At 43.5% G+C, this 18,001-nt stretch overlaps 1 protein-coding gene across 5 annotated transcripts in view; it reads right to left on the bottom strand.

Annotated features, from left to right (window-relative positions):
* Positions 1–14,210, bottom strand: part of LOC105895934 (vitamin D receptor) — a 34,875-nt gene extending 20,665 nt beyond the window's left edge. Inside the window, exons 1-4 of one of the 5 annotated variants that reach the window (XM_031568260.2) lie at positions 13,462–14,210; positions 13,029–13,161; positions 11,986–12,060; positions 134–278 (exon numbers count right to left, since the gene is read on the bottom strand). In XM_031568260.2, coding sequence (XP_031424120.1) covers positions 134–276 — 143 coding nt within the window. In that variant the 5' untranslated portion in view covers positions 277–278; positions 11,986–12,060; positions 13,029–13,161; positions 13,462–14,210. The remainder of the gene's footprint in view (positions 1–133; positions 279–11,985; positions 12,061–13,028; positions 13,162–13,461) is intronic. The other 4 variants (XM_031568261.2, XM_012822635.3, XM_031568262.2 and 1 more) reach the window with 4 other exon arrangements.
* Positions 14,211–18,001: the final 3,791 nt, after the last annotated feature.

Here is an 18,001-nt window from a genome sequence, read left to right as displayed (position 1 = left end):
TGTTTGAGTGTGTGTTTGAGTGTGTGTTTGAGTGTGTGTGTGTGTGTGTGTGTGTGTGTGTGTGTGTGTGTGTGTGTGTGTGTGTGTGTGTGTTTGAGTGTGTGTGTGTGTGTGTGTGTGTGCCTGTCTTCACCTGAAGAAGCCCTTGCACCCTTCACAGGTCATGGCATTGAAGTGGAATCCGGTGGCCTTGTCACCACACACCCCGCAGATCCGCGGGACATTCCTGTCAAACTCATCCGGAGCCTGCGTGGAGGTACTCACAGCCATCTCCATCACTGCAGAGGAACAGAGACAGAGAGAGAGAGAGAGAGAGAGAGAGAGACAGAGTGAGAGAGAGAGAGAGAGAGAGAGAGAGAGAGAGAGAGACACAGAGTGAGAGAGAGAGAGAGAGAGAAACACACAGAGAGGGAGAGAGAGCAAAAAACAAGGGATAAGATCATTTGCAAGGGATTTGCAACTTGGCTCCATCAAGGCTTATAATCCCTGGCTAAAGAGTTGAGCCAGTGAGTGCACAGTCCTTTTGCCATTCTCTCTTGTTCCCCTCTCCCTTAGACAACCTAATAACCCAGATTCCCTGGCCTCCATGGGACGGCCTCTTGCGCTGAGCCATGACATAGGGAGAGTACCTGGTGGCCAGCGTGTGAAGGTAACACAGGTATGAAGGTGCGGAATGTAACCCTCATGTATGAAAAGTGGAAAAACCCCTCCGTTCCCATGCCAATGAGAGATCTGGCTTTGATTGGGCTGCAGTGTGCTCTTGGAATATCACTTTTCACCAAAGTGGGCTGGTTTTAGGGGCGGGAGTAGTAAGAGTGTGTGTGCGTGTGTGTGTGTGTGGTGTGTGGTGTGTGTGTGTGTGTTTGGGGGTGTGTGTGTGTTTGGGGGTGTGTGTGTGTGTGTGTTTGGGGGGGTGGTGGGGTGGACAGGGCGGGAAGGCAGCCCGCAAGCTTCAGAGCTCGCCGCGTAAACACACAATCACTGACCAACACAAAGCCTCTCCTCAGATTCGCGTTCCTCTCCAGCCAAGGCAAAACGAGAAGCGGCGAGGAAAACAACAGAGGGTAGAAAAAAAAGGGGAAAAGAGAAGAGAAGTCTGGCCCTGGAGCGAGGGCTGGTATGAGAGCGAGGGATGAAGGGAGAGAGACTTGAGGAGAGCAAGACAAAAGGTGGAAAGTGACTCGCTCTCTAGCACTGATTGACTACTACTAATCTGAGACCACAAATCACAAGTGACATAATTTTGTAACATGCTGAATAATTTACAACGTGCTAATGGAACCCTAAATCACTCTGTTCCCTACTGAGGGGTTTCAACAGGCTTGTGACGCAGCACAAAACTGAAAATGACAAGTTCATACACACACAAACACAGGTGCTCCATTAGGCCTAATAATTCTGAAAGGCAGAGTTGCACCCATTTGGGTCTATTAGCCACCAGCTTTTAGCTTGCTTCTCTTTAAACCCGCTCTTGAATTCCATAATTTGCAGCCCCAACCATGGACGGCGACCTCCAAAAAGCCACGTCAAAAAACAACCCTCAATTGGCTAACTTCTGAGGCAGCGTCTGTTTTCTCTCCTCTTCTAGCACAACCTGACATTCATCTTTATAACACGACTGGGCAACACACATGGATATGAGAGTAGCACTAATAGAACATCGTCAACCACCAGCAGAGGCACAGATGACCAACTATTTGCTCAAGTTGTAATTACTAAGTTAGTCTGTCTGCCAAGAAGCTACAGGCAGTGCAAGACATCCAGACCCACAACCTCATGTTTGTGCTTCATGCTTCTAAATGTTATGCTAGACAAGGCCAGTCAGACATATAACATATATTCAGTAAAGTGACCATTGTCTTCAGACAAGAAAACTGCCAAGTTAAACGTGTTGACATGCTCTTGAACTCTTGTGGCTATAGCCGTGAAACATGGATTTTAAAAAGCTTCATCTTTAGTCATGGTTTAAATGCAATCATGAAAAGAATGCTTTTTCTATAACAAATCTGATAAAGAATCACAATTTTATGGGTTGAAAATGGCTCAGCACGCCATCTACTGTTTAAAATCACCCTGAACCTTCTATGGTCCTGGTTGACAGAGTCTTCTCAGAGACTTCTCTATGACGTTTGGGACGTTATGATATTCATAGACTCATCAACTCTCAGCCCCTTGTCAGCTTCTTAGCATTTTTCAAAATTATGCAATGGGTGGAGTTGGCTGGGGATGAACTTACACTTTAATTTCTCCCTACCAATTAGTGCCACTGAATAAGCCTGACCATTGGCAACTAGGACCTAAAAATACAGCAATGACCTGAAAACCACCCATCAATGAAACACTAAAGCTCTCCACCCACCAAACAAACACAAGGGCTTACAATTACAAGAGAATGCACAAACTCTGTAATAATAAGACAACGGGTTCTCTTCACTATAAATCCCACATGATGACAGCAGTGATGACAGCAGATTAGTGAATTCAAAGATCCTTAAGGTCTACAGGACAAAATGCACTACTCAAAGAATAATTCAATGATATAGAATACTTATGAGGACTGCAAGTAAGCATCCAACTCTAATTTCTATGTTCCAACTTAACTTAAGATAAATCCATTCAGAACACTTCAAACCTGTGTCTGTAGATAACCCCATATCTTTCCACCAATCTCAGAGCTGACCTTAAAGACATAACAAGAATAGGCAATCCAGTGATGTCAACAAGTATGAAGAGCCACAGCACGGACAGCATTCCTTCCTCATTATGGACTTAAACTGTTTCAATAAACCTAATGCCATTATGGGACAATGAAAGATTAGCGTAGTGCCTGGAGCAGTGCCTGCAGACACTTTGAACTAGTGTCTGGTGGTTAGCTAATTCAATGTGTTCACAGCCTATGTATACAGAGGGGAGCTGAAGTTAGCAAACCTGATGAAATATGCTACACATGTCCGGTGTAATGATGCAAAATCAAAGCTCATATCGTAGACATGAAACATCTGAACTGAGATTCACGAAGCTGGGCTGAGCTTCTACTACTTCTGAAAAACTGGAAAACGAAGCAATGTGGTCATTGGGCCGCCGTCTGAGTACTGCACATTTATCATGTAACAGCGAGTAACTCCATGGCCTACAAACCCCTTGCATAAAGGCAACGCATCAGATTCCTCTGCCAGGTCTGAACTACATCAAAACACAGGGTCAGAGCTCACTTCTGTTCAGTTGAGGAAATACACTGTTCTTGTACCAGCAAACCAGGCTTCCAGGCTAAAGTTCACCACCAGCATTGAACAACTAGCCAATAAAATTAGTCAATCATTCAAATAACAAAAAAACTATATCACAGCAAAGTCTTTCACAAATTTAAATAGGGGTGAAATCATTAACAAGTGACACTGACCCCAAGCTGCTGTGTAATCAAATCATAAACCTTTTAAATGCTGATGGAGTAAAAAAAACTTTAAATAAAAGCTTTTTTGATAAGGGCCTTGGGATGGGGAAATAGTGCTGCAATTACTTATACAATGTGATTGGATCCAGATTGCACAGGTGAGGAACACGACATCAATCCAATGACCTTTGGTTGTGAGCATTTCTACATGGAGCAAACTGTAACTGGTGCTGACAGTACATTCCTTGCTATGATGGTTATGCTTTATACCTTGGAGCAGGATTCTGGGTGGCTGAACTGTGGATCAAACCCACTTAGCCGGACATCATGCGCAAACAGGAATAGCACAAGCAAAATAAATACACCTCCGCTATGGTTCTGATGTCATGACTTTCCTGTTTTCATTCAGAATTCCAGGTTCTGTGAAGAATTGGGGAGAATTCATGGGAAAAAGGGGGCTCGTGTTTGCTTTTGTAGGCTAAACACAGATTGCATCTTCCGGTCTGCGTAGGCCCCATACTGTACGGCAGGCCATATACATGCCGTGCAACCTCCATATAGGGCTGTTGGGGGCCCAGGCAGGAAACCTCGCCTCCTGGCATTCCATAGGGGCCACAGCTCAAAAGGGCCGAAAGGTCGAGAGAAGGCCAGGAGAGTAAAGCAGACAATGTAAATGTTTTGCAAGCAGTTTGCTTTTGACTCAGAAAAAAAACAGAGGGATGAGTCTATATTTAATAGAAAGAAAAAAGGGAAAAAAGGACAAAAGCCCCACATTGTGGTGCTTCCCTCGCCTGTTATATGGCTCTTAGCCGATGTTTCAAGCTGCTTCGCTCCTTAATGTGTCTGTGTATGGCACTTGAGCCAAAGCCAATTAGCTGGCCCTTGCTCAGAGCAAACACATGCTACTGCGGTATTGAGTTTGTGAGACTCGAGGCCATGTGGTGGTGAGTTTGTGCGATTGCTGCCAACACGCTCGCATTTGTTTGTTTGATTAATTTCATTCAGATGAATGGTGTCTAACGTGAATAGTGAAGGGAGAGGCTTAACACACTGATAACAAACACGGTTTAGCATAAAGACATACACTCCTCCTCCTCTCACACACTTGCACAAACACACACAAAAGCCCCGAATGACATACTGGCAAGGCAGCGCTCAATTACTCACACAATCACAACAAGGATCGGATTCGATCGAGACAGACTGTTAAACATGAAAAGGCCTGACCGTAAACAGAGGTATTCTAAATAATAAATCAGTCCATTACGTACACAGTCCCACAATGACAGCTGTGCTTTCAATTATAAATTAGGCTATTACAGAGAGAAAGCAAAAACAATGGTGCCGGAATAGGTGGCAGTAATAGAAATGGCCCAGGCAGTAAACAGATTTGGTTACGCAGTTGGTCTGAGAGGATTACTGGTGGGCCTAGCTGTATCTGTGTGGCTTGAGATGTATGGCAAGAGATTACCTGCTGACGACACACATGCAAGATCAGAAGAGGTCTCAGGGTCTCATGTGCTATTCTGCCGGCTTGAGTGGGTTTCAGTTCTTTCTCCTTAAAAAACTAAAATGATGTGCATGACCCCCAGAGGCCCTCCAGGAACAACACTTCATGTCTCTTCCATTAGGAGACGACGCCTAACTTTATTGCAGTCCTTTTTTCTCCTCCCAATGGATCAAAACCGTTTGTTATCTTTGTAGCATGTCCCTACATGGCCTTTCCCCAGGCCTAAGCCTCGTCAACAAGCCACGTCTGCCACTATCTGTGGCTGCAATTAGGCTGTAACAAAGCTACACCTACTCTAACACACGGAAATATGGTACGTCTACTGCTTCCATATCTTGGTTAATTGGGCAGGGGTCATTCAGCACCTGCGTGGGCAAGCTTTTAAAAAAGAGGTCGTTCACCGGCCATTTGTCAGGACGGCGACAAAACCGAACGCTTTTAAGGTGCAAGCAGTGGTGAGGACAGCTGAGGACAACATGGCCACTGCTTGAGTCAGCATTTCATTACAGGCACACAACTGCACAGTGTCCTTCAGGGTGGTAGGGTTTAACCGTTCAACTGCCCACTGTGGCTGCTCATTAGTGCACAGGGCTTAGAGTTGAGGGGCTTCATCAGGCCCGGCATTATTTCTAAGTGATCCACCACACACGTCCTCAAAGGGCTGTTTTCCATCAGCTTTCAAGCTTTAAGTCCCAATGGCATGGCATCCTAGGTTAATCCTGGCAGGATGAGTTGCGGTGTTTTTGCTGTAGTTAGTGTATGATCTACTCATGACAGAACATGGTCGACTTCTGAGAGCTTCCAAGTTAATATGTTCACATACAATTTTATTAACACTCCGACTTCCGACTGAACACTGGTACTGTATCGGAACTTCCCAGTGATATTGTTATGAATTAAATCAGTTCTGATTAAATGGCTTATTTAAGGGTTACTTTTTCCATTATTGTGTATACTTGGCAAATGCAGTCGATTTCAAGAACACATTTCTCACTAATGCAACCACCTAGTATAATTTAACCCACGTAAAATATGTACATAAGGCTTTACATCGCCAAGAGTCTGATTATACATTTCACTGAAGACACCAACATACAGATAAGGACGGATAAACATATTTATAGGAGGCAATTGGTGTTCCTACTAAATGGCTTCACAGATTTGCTTTCCAGAGTACAAGCCAACACACCACAGTAAATAGCGACTGAAAAAAATTCCACTGAGTGAGTCAAAAAATTTGCATAACACACAAGACATGGAAAAGTACACACGTACTGTCCATTCTTTAAAGTCAGGCACACTTTCAATACAGACTGCAATCTCTAATAAAAGCGGTACTGCTTAAGCCATCCCGGGCACTGTTGGTGAAATACCATCCTAAACCCCAGATCTCTCTCAGTGCTGGGAGTTCAGAGAGAGGCCTCATTTATGAGCTCGTTCAGCTGTTTGGTTTTCTGATGCTGCCCCTCTCTGAAGGGAGGCGGGGGTTGGGGGGGCTTTGCGGTCGGGGCCTCTGGTCAGAGAGAGGACGTTCCTGCCCACTCTGTTTTCAGACCGAAGCGGGCCGAGTGGGAGCAAACTCGGAGGGAATCTCTCCGCGACCCTGTCGGCAGCATTCTGACATTCCGATAGTCCGCCATTCCGGGTCACTCACAATGGTCCAGTGTTCTGGATTCCGGAAGCAGAGCTGCAGAGGGATCCAGGGCGACGTAACGGAGCATGACCCGCGTGGAAACACGAGAGGGGGAACGTGAGTGGCTCTACCACAGACTTACTGTAACAGTGACATGACATGATAGAGGCCTGCCGCGGATGAAATGGCCCCATCAACTGAACAGGACAGATCTCAGATCTCAACTATGCACAGCTAGAGGTTTATTCATATTTAGTTCCTGAGAGTCTAAACAAGGCCTTCCCCTGCCAGAAAAACAGAGAGCAGTAAAATGGATGGCTACTTCAATTTTAAGTAGTAAGACAATTAGTAAGGTACAATACCACAGATCCTAGAATTTGCATTAAACATTCATGTCAACGAGTGAATGTGTCAATTTTAATACTCTAAAAAAGCGCTCCTCTGTATAGAAATAAGTGCCAAATTAGATACTGGAGATTGCAAGAGCCATGGGTTATTTTAGCCTAGCCTAGCCTAGCCTAGCTGCTCAGCCTCTCCTGCCATCCTCATAATTCACCACAGCGTAAAGCACTATCTGCTCTACTACGTTCACTCCATATAATGGTTAATAAATGGCATGGCTGCAGGCCTGTTGTATCTGTGCCAAAGTTCAGGGGCTTGACCCTTCGCCCACAGAGGCAGTGAGCCAACACGTAAACACTCTGAACAGAGATGCAGACCAGCTCGTATGCTCATCCAATTGACATACTATCAGATAAAAAAAAAACTCTATTTATCCAGTGTTACATAATCATGTGGCAGAGGCTTCGCGTGTTTGATTACAGGTCGGTGAACACAGACCTGGTTTAAGCTTAACGTCTAAGGTGTCCCAACCCCTGTCCAGCAGAACTAAGCCACATTGCTTTGCTCCAGCCATGTACTGATCTGATCCTTGGTTAAATTGGGTGTTGGCTGACCAGAAGCATGTGGATTACATTTGAGTTGGAACATAGTAGGTTTCAGTGCTCTTCTTCTGAATCAAATCGGTCAAGAAAGGGGTCATCGCTGATGCTGTACCATCTCTCCTTAGGAGTTAGCTAGATCTCTATAACGGGTTGTTGTGTTTATTCTATAGTGGGGTCACAGTGTTCTCTCTCAAGGACGTAGCCATGGTTACTCTATACTGGACATGACATCACTACTGGGTAATAGGCACCTATGGTTTTCTAAAATGTGGGTGGCATTAGATGCCCTATAATTCGCAGTTATGATGTTGGTTCCTATGGATGTAAGTTCTTATAGATGCCCTATAGAAGGTCAAATGAACATAGCAGTTAACAAAACAAAACTGTGGTAGGTAAGAAGCAAAGCACTACAAGGTGAACATTTCGGGTAACAATAAAAAGGATGAGGCTGTGGCAGTTTCCAGCTGGCATTTAAAGAGGTAGATGATGATTATAGAACAAGTGGAAGGGGCGAAGTAGACAGAGACGGAGAGAGCGAGGGATAGAGAGGGAAAAGGAGAGGAGAGATGATGAGAGGGTTTTTATAAGCAGTCATTAGACATAACTGCACACAGACAGGCAGAGACCGATTCACACTTCAGGAATGCTTGCGATGAGTTAGTGACCGCATGCGAACATACGGAGCCTGTGAAGGAATGACCGACGCTATAAAAGTGCTAAAAAGAAGAGGCAGAGATGGGGATCTAGCACAGGAAAAGAAAGCATAAGCGCGAACTGTCCGAGGAACTTCCTCACACATCACATGACGTAATCTCCGAAATGGCTCCAAAACGTGTCTTTCCCGTAGAGAGAGAGAGAGAGAGAGAGGGAGGGGAAAATGGGAAAAAGTAGTAAGAGCAAAACAGAGAAAGAGAGCGAGAGAAAGGAAAAAAGAGGAGAAGAAGGGAGGAACATAAGGCAATACGTTGTAGCGCATACCGCTGGCTGGGTCATCCCGCGTCCAGAACACACATAAAATAAGCAAGACCTCAGCTGAACTCCAACAATGCTGAACTCTCGCCATCTCACTCCAAAACAACAGGCAGGGCCCTTTTTAGCCAGACTACAAGCCCCATTTCTGCACAGCACAAACTGGAGCCCTCGCAGATTCACAGGGGGGCACCTATTTGGACCTTTAATGAGCTATGCAGACGACTCACAGCCTCTACAAACACTGCAGCCTGCCTGTAAACACTGCCAGTCCCACGCTGGGTACATCCAACCGCCGTCATACTCAAACCAGGCTTTCTAAACAAACCCAATAAGTAGGCTATCTACTCACCATCTACCAAAATAGCAAAGCTCACATTTTATAGGACTTTCTTTTTGTCACAAACAGATACTGAGAGGCTGTGGAGGGGGGGAAAAAACAAGTTGGGCAAGGGAGAGGTTAAAGTCCAGCGAGAGTTTGGGGAAATAGAAGAAATGAAGAGGCAGAGGGAAAGCAGTGAAAAGAGTGAAAAGCAAGCAGTGAAAGAATGAGGAGAAGACCAGAAAGGCAGGCCTTACACAAAGCAAGTGAAAACTGTTGAAAAGAGCAGACGGAGAAAATAAAAGCAGGCTCACTGGGCCTAGCTAGCACTGTGCTTGATCAAACTCTCCGTCTCGATCGCTTTCTCCCTTTCTGTCCCTCTCCCTCTCGCGCACGCTCTCTCTCTGCATTCACACATCTCTAGGCCCACCTATCACAAGCAAACATACATGAGTGACAGAGTGTGAGCAACGCATGCTCCCTCTCTCTCTCTCTCCCTCCCTCCTCTTTCGCTCAGTGTGGAGAGGGTAGGGGAAGGGGAGGGGGGTCCTGTGTCCTATGCTCCACATCCAACAACCCCCCCCCCCCCCCCAGCCCCCTTCTGCATGCTCTCTCCCCCTCACTAACACACCACGAGGGAGGACAGCCACCCCTTACACTGGGCCCCTCTGGAGAGGCGTTACAGACAGAACGAGTAAAAAAAGAGAGAGGGAGGGGGAAGTGGACAGAGGGAGTGAGAGAATGCAAGAGAGAGTTTTTTAAAATATGAGCGAGAAAAATGACAAGAAAATATGGAGGAGTGTAGGGGCATGTGCATGAGTGTGTGTGTGAGTGAGAAAGAGAAAGAGAGAGAGAGAGAGAGAGAGAGGGAGAGAGAGAGAGAGAGGGAGAGGGAGAGGGAGAGGGAGAGGGAGAGGGAGAGAGAGAGAGGGAGAGGGAGAGGGAGAGGGAGAGGGAGAGAGAGAGGGAGAGAGAGAGAGAAAAACATGTAGTGACCAGCAAGAACATTCAGGACTGGGCGTCATGGTACAGATCTGACCGCACACTTTAACTACCACAGCAATAACACTCTTTTACACCTCTTTGAAGCATTAGGGCTATCATAACAAGCAGCTTCCTCAGTGAGACTGAGATGTCTTCAACATATCAGCAGTGAAACAATAAGAGCAGGTCTTGGCCCAAATAAACAAGTCTCACACACCAAACCCTGAGGTTTGTGCCCATCCACACAAAATTGCTCCTCAGGCACAGAGTAAGTTTATGCTGATCCAAAACAGCTTGACTCATAGCAATCTGCCATCAATTGTCATTAAAAAAAGACTCTGCTTTTAGGCAAAGTCATCAAGTTAACCACAGCTTTTGGCTGCAGCACTGGCTAATCTGTTATATGGATATGCAGTTAAGTAGTAAAGCAGTAATAACGGTTCTACAAAGTGAAAACTGGTTGTTTATTATGTGTTCAAAGTAGGCATTTGGTACAGATAGGCGAGGGGGGGGGGTGGTCCTCTCACTAGCTGACACGCGGAGCCTGGGCACTGAACCGACCCTAATGAGCTGACGACCACCACACCTCAAAACACTTTTACAACTCACCATGTATCAATCAAAACAACACAGCCGGGCACAAGACGACACAGGTATGCACAGGTGCACAGCCATAGCATATACGAGAGTGAGCATGAGGGTAAAGGGAGGTACCAATGTGTCGGAGGGGGGGGGGGAGAGCTTGGAGTGTACCACTCCTGCTAGAACGGGGTCTGCCACTCCACAAGCGGCACCGGTGGGCCAGCGAAGGCACGAGGGAGGCTCCATTTCACTGCTTACCCTAAAGATGGATGCCACATGTCTTTCGCTTGCCTGACTTCTCTCTTTTATTTTTCTGTATTTTTAGCAGAAGAATTTGGAATGAGGGAGAAAACAAGTGACAGGGACGCATGAAAGAGAGAGAGAGATGAGAGGAATACAGAGCATGTGTTATGGAGACAGTGAGGCAATCTAGAAGAGTCAGGACAAGTGTGTATGTGTGAGTGCAGGTCCCGGTGTGTAATATGGGATTGGAGCCAGGATATCAGCGCTAATCTTGTTACATGCTTGTGTATCTCCTGCTCCTTCAAGGCAAACGGACAAATCAGAAGTGAGTATTTCCACAATACAGAACTGCTCCTTGGTGAAGCCCAGAGCTACAGATTTAATTGTTGCTCACAGTGACCTCTTAGCACACCAAAGGAACCCCTCTGAACATTAAAGACCAGGTCACTCTGCACAGTCAAAACCAAACCATTTCCAAGAATTTTACAGTATTGCTTTTCACTACAAAAAAAACAGGAAGCCATTGATTAGTGTGTCCCATTTTTTCGGGGTCCACAAAAGCAGAAATCAGCTGAGTGAGAGTGACAGTCTAATCTTTTTTATTTCTCACATAGGCAGAGGTCTGTTGTTAGCCTGACTGATGGCTTTTGCTGCCGACATCGCTGGGAGTTAACTTCCCTGCATGACCCCCCCACATACACACCACTTTTTCGTCTGTGAACTGGAAAGGCAGCGCTCAGTGAAAAAAAAGACTACCTTTGAACAGTCCAATCATTTAGTGATCAGGAGGTTTAGACCATGTGACAGCAGCCACTTAAACCATTCTGAGATGCGGCAAGATATTGGCCAGTAATTGGCGTTGGGACTCCAGTGCTAACCTTTCTCATTTCCTGGAGGTATGCATCACTTGTTAGTTGTTTTGGCAGAATTTCCACTCAAAACTTGACTAAATCATTGGCGATGACAACACAATAATTGACAACAAATACAGAACAGTTTAACTAGATTTGTAAAAACAACTTCAGCCCATAAAACAATGCACTGATTCACATATATATGAGTGTGATACACGTGTGACAATTTGTGTGTGTATGTGTGAGTTTGCAAGCATTTGTATGTGTGCATAATTGCACTTCTACATCTGTGTGTGTGTGTGTGTGTGTGTGTGTGTGTGTGTGTGTGTGTGTGTGTGTGTGTGTGTGTGTGTGTGTGTGTGTGTGTGTGTCAAAGATAAGAGTCAATCTTTGGTTGCAGAACACAAAGGTAAAGCAAAGAGCTTTTGAAACAGAAAAAAACTAGCAAGTCAAGCTCATCCAGTGTGACGAATTTAACTTTCCTGTGCTTCAATTAAATCAGTTTTTTCATGAAGCTCAATCACTCAACAATAAGCAACAGAAATGACCATACCTTGCTGGGTAGAAGAAAATGGCCAGTGAGGATGTTTTCCCCCTCCTTCTTTATGCCTTTGTAAATGTTGCACTACTAAAACAAATAGGCCACTATTTAAAACTTGGGCCATTTGAAGTTAGTCATTTCAGCACATTATTAACTAGCCATCATATGCTGAAAATTATGGAGATTTCTATATTTCCTCTCTATTAAACTGGCTTCAGGTTTTAAAATAGATGACTATTGACTTCCTAATATATTAATTCTTGAAACTGAAAGAAAAAATAAGTCTATGAGAATTTAAGCCCTATAATTATTAGTACCAACAGATGTAGTGGCAAAAATGATACAACTACAATACAAAAGTACCACTATTCTGAAACATTGTTATCGAAGACAACACAGTGAAAACAACCAAAATGAACACATTTTTTTCAGAACGCCAATTGCTCTCCAACTTCGACCTTCTGCCCCGACGTGAACGTTGACAAATAAGTAGGCAACCTCGTTACAAATGAATATTTAAGGCATTCTTTATCTAATTTCTAGCATGTGGTTGTTTCTCGTGTAATAACATGAGGTTCGTTTAGTTGAGACAAATATAAACAGAAGACAGATCAAAGCTTGATACCGGAGACAACATTAGCTATAGAGTAAGCAAAATACTTGTATTAACTAACGTTAACCCAATACAGAAATTATGTGGGGGGGGGGTCTTTTGGTGAAATATGCAATTACAAACCGTGGTAAAGACAATGTTATTACAAATGTTTAGTAATTAACTGTTATAGTAAATGTAATTAACGTAGCAGCATAATTTACAGCAACATTCCTTATTAACTTCAACAGTGAAAAATAACGCTACGGTGTATCGCGACAGTGAATATTGGGTACAACTTTACAATACCAATACGACGGGAACATTCGCAAAGTGAGTCGAATGTTTCTGAACGATACAGTGTGTCATAGGGGAATGGATATATGAACTAGTGAAGTATTTACACGTGAAGGTAGCAATTTTAACAGGTGAAATAACCAGAGGAGAAAAAACAACGTCTTACCTCGTTCTGATTCATGCCCGTCGTTAGGTCCGGTGGTAAAGGAGTAGCCGACTTGCCCGCGACTCAAAAGGTGTGCAGCAGCTACGAAGTTTTCCACGTTGTATAACTTGCCAAGATCTGCGCTGGCTGCTATCTAAAAATAAAATGGATACGCAGAAATACTTCAAATGGGAGAATTCGGTGCTGCTGTATGCCGAATTTCCAACATTTTCTGGATGCTATTTTCTGTACTGGCATTAGTTAGGTGGACCACGTCAGTGTTAGCTAACGTTACATGATTTGCTCTTTTTAAAGCCGAGTCCAGTCCAAACTGACAACAGCGCAGTCACTTGCGCAGGTTACCTAACATAACGTTAGCTGTTGTGTTTTGAGTTGCTGTTAGCTCACACATCATTGCTGGAAGCGAATTAGCAAAAACGCGCATTTTTCTTACCTGAACAGAACTTTCCTGATCAACACTAACCGCCCCGTCCTTCGCTTATCAGCAGAATAACCCAAAAGTTAGCTAGTAAATCGCGGACATTTTTATGCCAAGAAGTTAGTTAGCCAGCTTGCTCGCTAACAGCACGCAAGAGACACGAACAAAACACGCCCACTGACTCACCAGCCTGAGCCTGATCCGCAGATGGGGGTGTTTGCTCCGCTTCAGACTACTAGCACTCCCACGTTGGGATTCGTTAGCTAGCGAAGGGATTAGCTAACGTTAGCTGATTTTGTCTGGCTAAACGGCTATGTCGATAGCTAGTTGCCCCAGTTCTTCGTGAAAACCCCGAGCCTCGAGCTCGGGATTCGTGGCGCTTGCAGCTTGTATAACAATAGCCAGTCCAACGAATTCTATACCTTTTTTTTGTCGTCGCGTGATTTCTACCGATCTCTGCCTCGCAATAATGCAAACTTTACAACCCCGCTTGCTGAGATGGAAAAAAATGTTCAACTTGACCCTAAATAGCTAGAGATCACTTTGGCAAGCCACGCCTCGAAGCTGGTCGGAACGGTGTGTTTTTCCTCCAATCACAGATCAAAGTCGCCGTCTGCGCGAGTCTGCTGTTTCGGTTGGTGTGACATCGAACCACACGCGCTCTGTGCTTGGTCAGTTCCAACGCTTGTAACTCGCTTAGGGGGAATCTCCCCTCCCCACGAAAACACATCCACGGACACACACGCAGTTACACTCAGGCTCTCTTAAGGCATACACGTACATTTTCGCACAAAGACACACACACAAGCACAAACTAGGGGTGTGTCATGACGTCAGGAGCAGTGAAGAGGTAAACAACTCTGTCCGCGTGAGCTTTAAAGCATCGTATCATGCCGCAATCACGGGGGGTGTGGTGCACACTGCATATTTTCACAATGCCTTTCATCAGGACCAATACTTAAATCGCTTGAATCGTTTCAGTAATAGTGAAGGCTTACCATGAATTTTACAAATAGAGACATGTGTCGTGTGTCAGTTTTCATGGACTGTATACTGCTTCAGTTCTAGAATTTGTTTTGCTATATTTTTATTTATTTTCTGTAGAAAATCGTGGGCCTATTGCATATTATTAAATATCAATTCTTGTAGTGAAGCCTCAATTTTTTTTTTTATGTACCACCTAAATATCTGTTCAGGACCAAAGGAAGGAATAGCTGAGATTATCTTCAATCACTTCAGCTATGTAAATGAAAATACAGGTAGGCTAATGAACCAAGATTGTGGCCTAAATATATTTGCATTTATAGGTTGCATATGTTTTAACTTACCATAACAGTGTATCATGTTACATACAAATGTTGCTGATGGTATGCAGCAGTTCATTAGGATGGGCAGTGTTGTCCTGAACAGTGAGCTCAGGACAAATCCGGAATTCTTATTTCTTTGACTTTGTTATGTGAATATCAGGTTTGTATGCTTGTATTTGTGCTAATCTTCCCTTAGAGAGACAGATCTATACAAATGCTGATGCACTGGGTAAATGGGTTGCTGCGCAGGAGATGGGGGAGGGGTGTACATGTATGTGTGCATGCGTGCGTGTTTAGGGTGGGGTCAAGCCAAGGTCGGCGATACAGAGCAACTGGGGGGAGTGACAGAAAGAGAGAGAAAGGGAGGGGGAACGGAAAAGAAAAAGATGTGGAGAAAGAGCTTCACAGGTTTGTGGGAAAGGGAGAGAGAAAGAGAGAGATGAAGACTATTTCCTATTTACATGTAATCACTTTGTTATAAGTCGATTGTTATCACTCTCTTTTCTAACCTTTTTGTTGAAATCCTTTTGTAATACAAAGTCACTTGTATATGCTAGAAAAAACGAAACTAAAATCCAAGGATAATGGTAGTGTTTCAATTATAACAACAAACGGGAAGTGAGAAGGAGAGAGGCCCCATCCTGTATCCTCCACTCTTTCCCATCACTCCCACTTTTAGGAACATGTAGGCCATTGTCTAGACATGCAAGAGGCCACACTTAGGGTACAGTGGAGGTACGCTGGAGCATTTTTTTAAATCAACAACAGACCTCTTGGAGAGCAGCTGCGGATATTTACATTACTGATGCATGCATTCAGGGCAACATGCCATAAAGAGCACAGAAGAACCCACTCCAAACTCTCTGTCTAATGTGTAGTAAAATATGGAATATTTCTGTCTTGTGAAGTTGTTGAATAGTAATTCATTTCCATAAAAGTTGCAAAATATAGCTGGGTCACTGTCAGTTTATTGGACAGGAGTATGAGCTCTGGGCATACTTTACATACAAGTTTACAACTTATTTATGAATAAACATATGCAGTCACCTGTAATTTGAAACAATTTGCTATTTCACTACGCAAAGCACTTAAATAACTTATTTAACATAATCTATATCTAAGGCCTCAGTATTTTTATATATCTTAAAGAAACATTATGCAGGAATGTGACACTTTTATAGGCAACTAGTCTTGGGCACCGTTCGGATAGTCTTTTTTTGCTTAGGAAGGTCCTAGCTGAGTGAAATGACCCAGATGTATCAGCCATGGTTGGAGCTGGTCAAATTCTCTAAATGTTTAGGAAAGGTGCTTCAGTGATTCCTTTCTTATCTCTTTTTAGCATAGGTTAAACTGAAGCATCCTTTACGAAAGGAAAGGAGATAGTACCGCCCCAAAATTCCTTGCAGCAGCAACAACAACCAAATCAACAACCGATTAACATGACCCCTGTCAATATCATTTGCATTATCAGTAGCCTAGTGTAACTGCAGATTCTCCTTGCACCGCGGTTGTCTTTCCCTAAGTCATTGTGAATTCTACTTCACATCTTTCCTTGACCTCATGACGTTTTCCATCAAGGTCAAGGATGTATAATCATGTGAAGGACAGGTAAACCTACCTGTCATTTTACACTTGCTGCCCAGGCAATGAAGCACGTAGTTCTGTGGTCCAGGACGGACAACCACACAAAATGTATGAAAACTTTGACACTTTCACAGGACAACATGAGTGCCACCTATATCACCAGAAGACATCAGTTAGCATGATAGCAAGCTTTCATCTGTGCCAACTGACATGTTGTTGTTTGCAAATGTATGCATGCATTTAAGAAAGATAACTCACCCATTTTAGACCAGTGACCAGTGACTTTATGTACAGTGACCACACCAGTTAATACCTAAAATAGGTCTGCTACTTTGCTGCACAAAATTAATGACAATTAATAAACAATAACTGTACTCATTTTGATACAATTGACCAGTGTTACTGATTTATTTAATAAAGCTCTAGCGTCTTGTTAATCACAAGGGACACTCCATTTAAACTTAAACAATAATGTCTGCGTTCTGCCGGTTTTGAAGCTGAGTATACAGTGGTAAGTAAGTCCAGTACTTTTTGAAGGTTTGTCCACACTGTCATAATGTCGGGGGTTAGGAATGCATGTATTGCAAATAACCTCAAAAATTCGACCATGAATCATATGTGACCATGAATCATCTGTGAAAGGGGTTGGTGCTGATGAAAATGGCAGTGCAGGCAGTTTTTGTAAAGAGGAGTGCTTGACGGGTTGTTAAGACCGACCGGTTTTATCGTGTTTTATTACTTCCCCTCTAAGGGCTTAAATCTTTTCAACATTTCAGTAACTTTTGCGACTATTCCTCAACCCCTCCTTGATCAATAGTTTATTTTAACTGCCTTTTAGTTATCTTATTCTCTAAATACCCCTCCCCCAGACACACATGACTTTATTGGTACCTGTCTTTAAAATGAGGGCACTTCCAGTGTGTCACTGGTATCACTGCTCAGGACCATTCATGACCTTGACAATGAATGGCATGCTAACCTGAAACTGATTCCTTCTATTATACTGTGTAAAATAGATATCATATGGATCAGTGCTGTGTGTCTGCTTTACCATATGCACAAGCTCATAAACAAGGAGGAACTAACAACAGTAATAGAAACCCACAGGTGCTTGAAATAATATCCATAATATAAATTGAGATTATACATTTTGTAGTTTGTAGTAAAAGAAGAGAATAAAAATGGATAAAGACAAGAAAACATTAGCATAAGAATTAATTGTAAAAAAGAAAATAAACACAAGGATTAAAATACAGTGAAAACACAAAATCAATGAAAGTGAATAAAAAGACATTAAAAGAGCAACAATAGAACAGACCTGGCCTTATAATACAATGTCATATACAAAGCTGCTGTGGATATGAGAAGTTGATGGAAGAGAAGATACCGGTATAACAGATATAAATAGAGAATGCAGATCTGAGATCATACCAAAGGCTGTCGCAGAATGTAGGGCTCTATCCTGCAAACACCCTGATTTCTGTCTCTTCTGACTCCAGAGTAGCTCACAGATCTTGTTATTGTGATCTGATTGATTCTGTGCTAACATTATTGTGTAATAATATTACAAATAATACTGGATGTATGTACTGCTTTGTGAGTAACTGAAAGAAAATCTCGAAATAAATTCTAAAATGTTTTTGGCAGCCAGGGCACGAACACTG

The sequence above is a fragment of the Clupea harengus genome, chromosome 5 (genome assembly GCF_900700415.2).
Source record: "Clupea harengus chromosome 5, Ch_v2.0.2, whole genome shotgun sequence".
Taxonomy (NCBI): domain Eukaryota; kingdom Metazoa; phylum Chordata; class Actinopteri; order Clupeiformes; family Clupeidae; genus Clupea; species Clupea harengus.
Note: the sequence above shows the minus strand (reverse complement) of the source record. Positions and strands in the feature narration are given on the sequence as shown.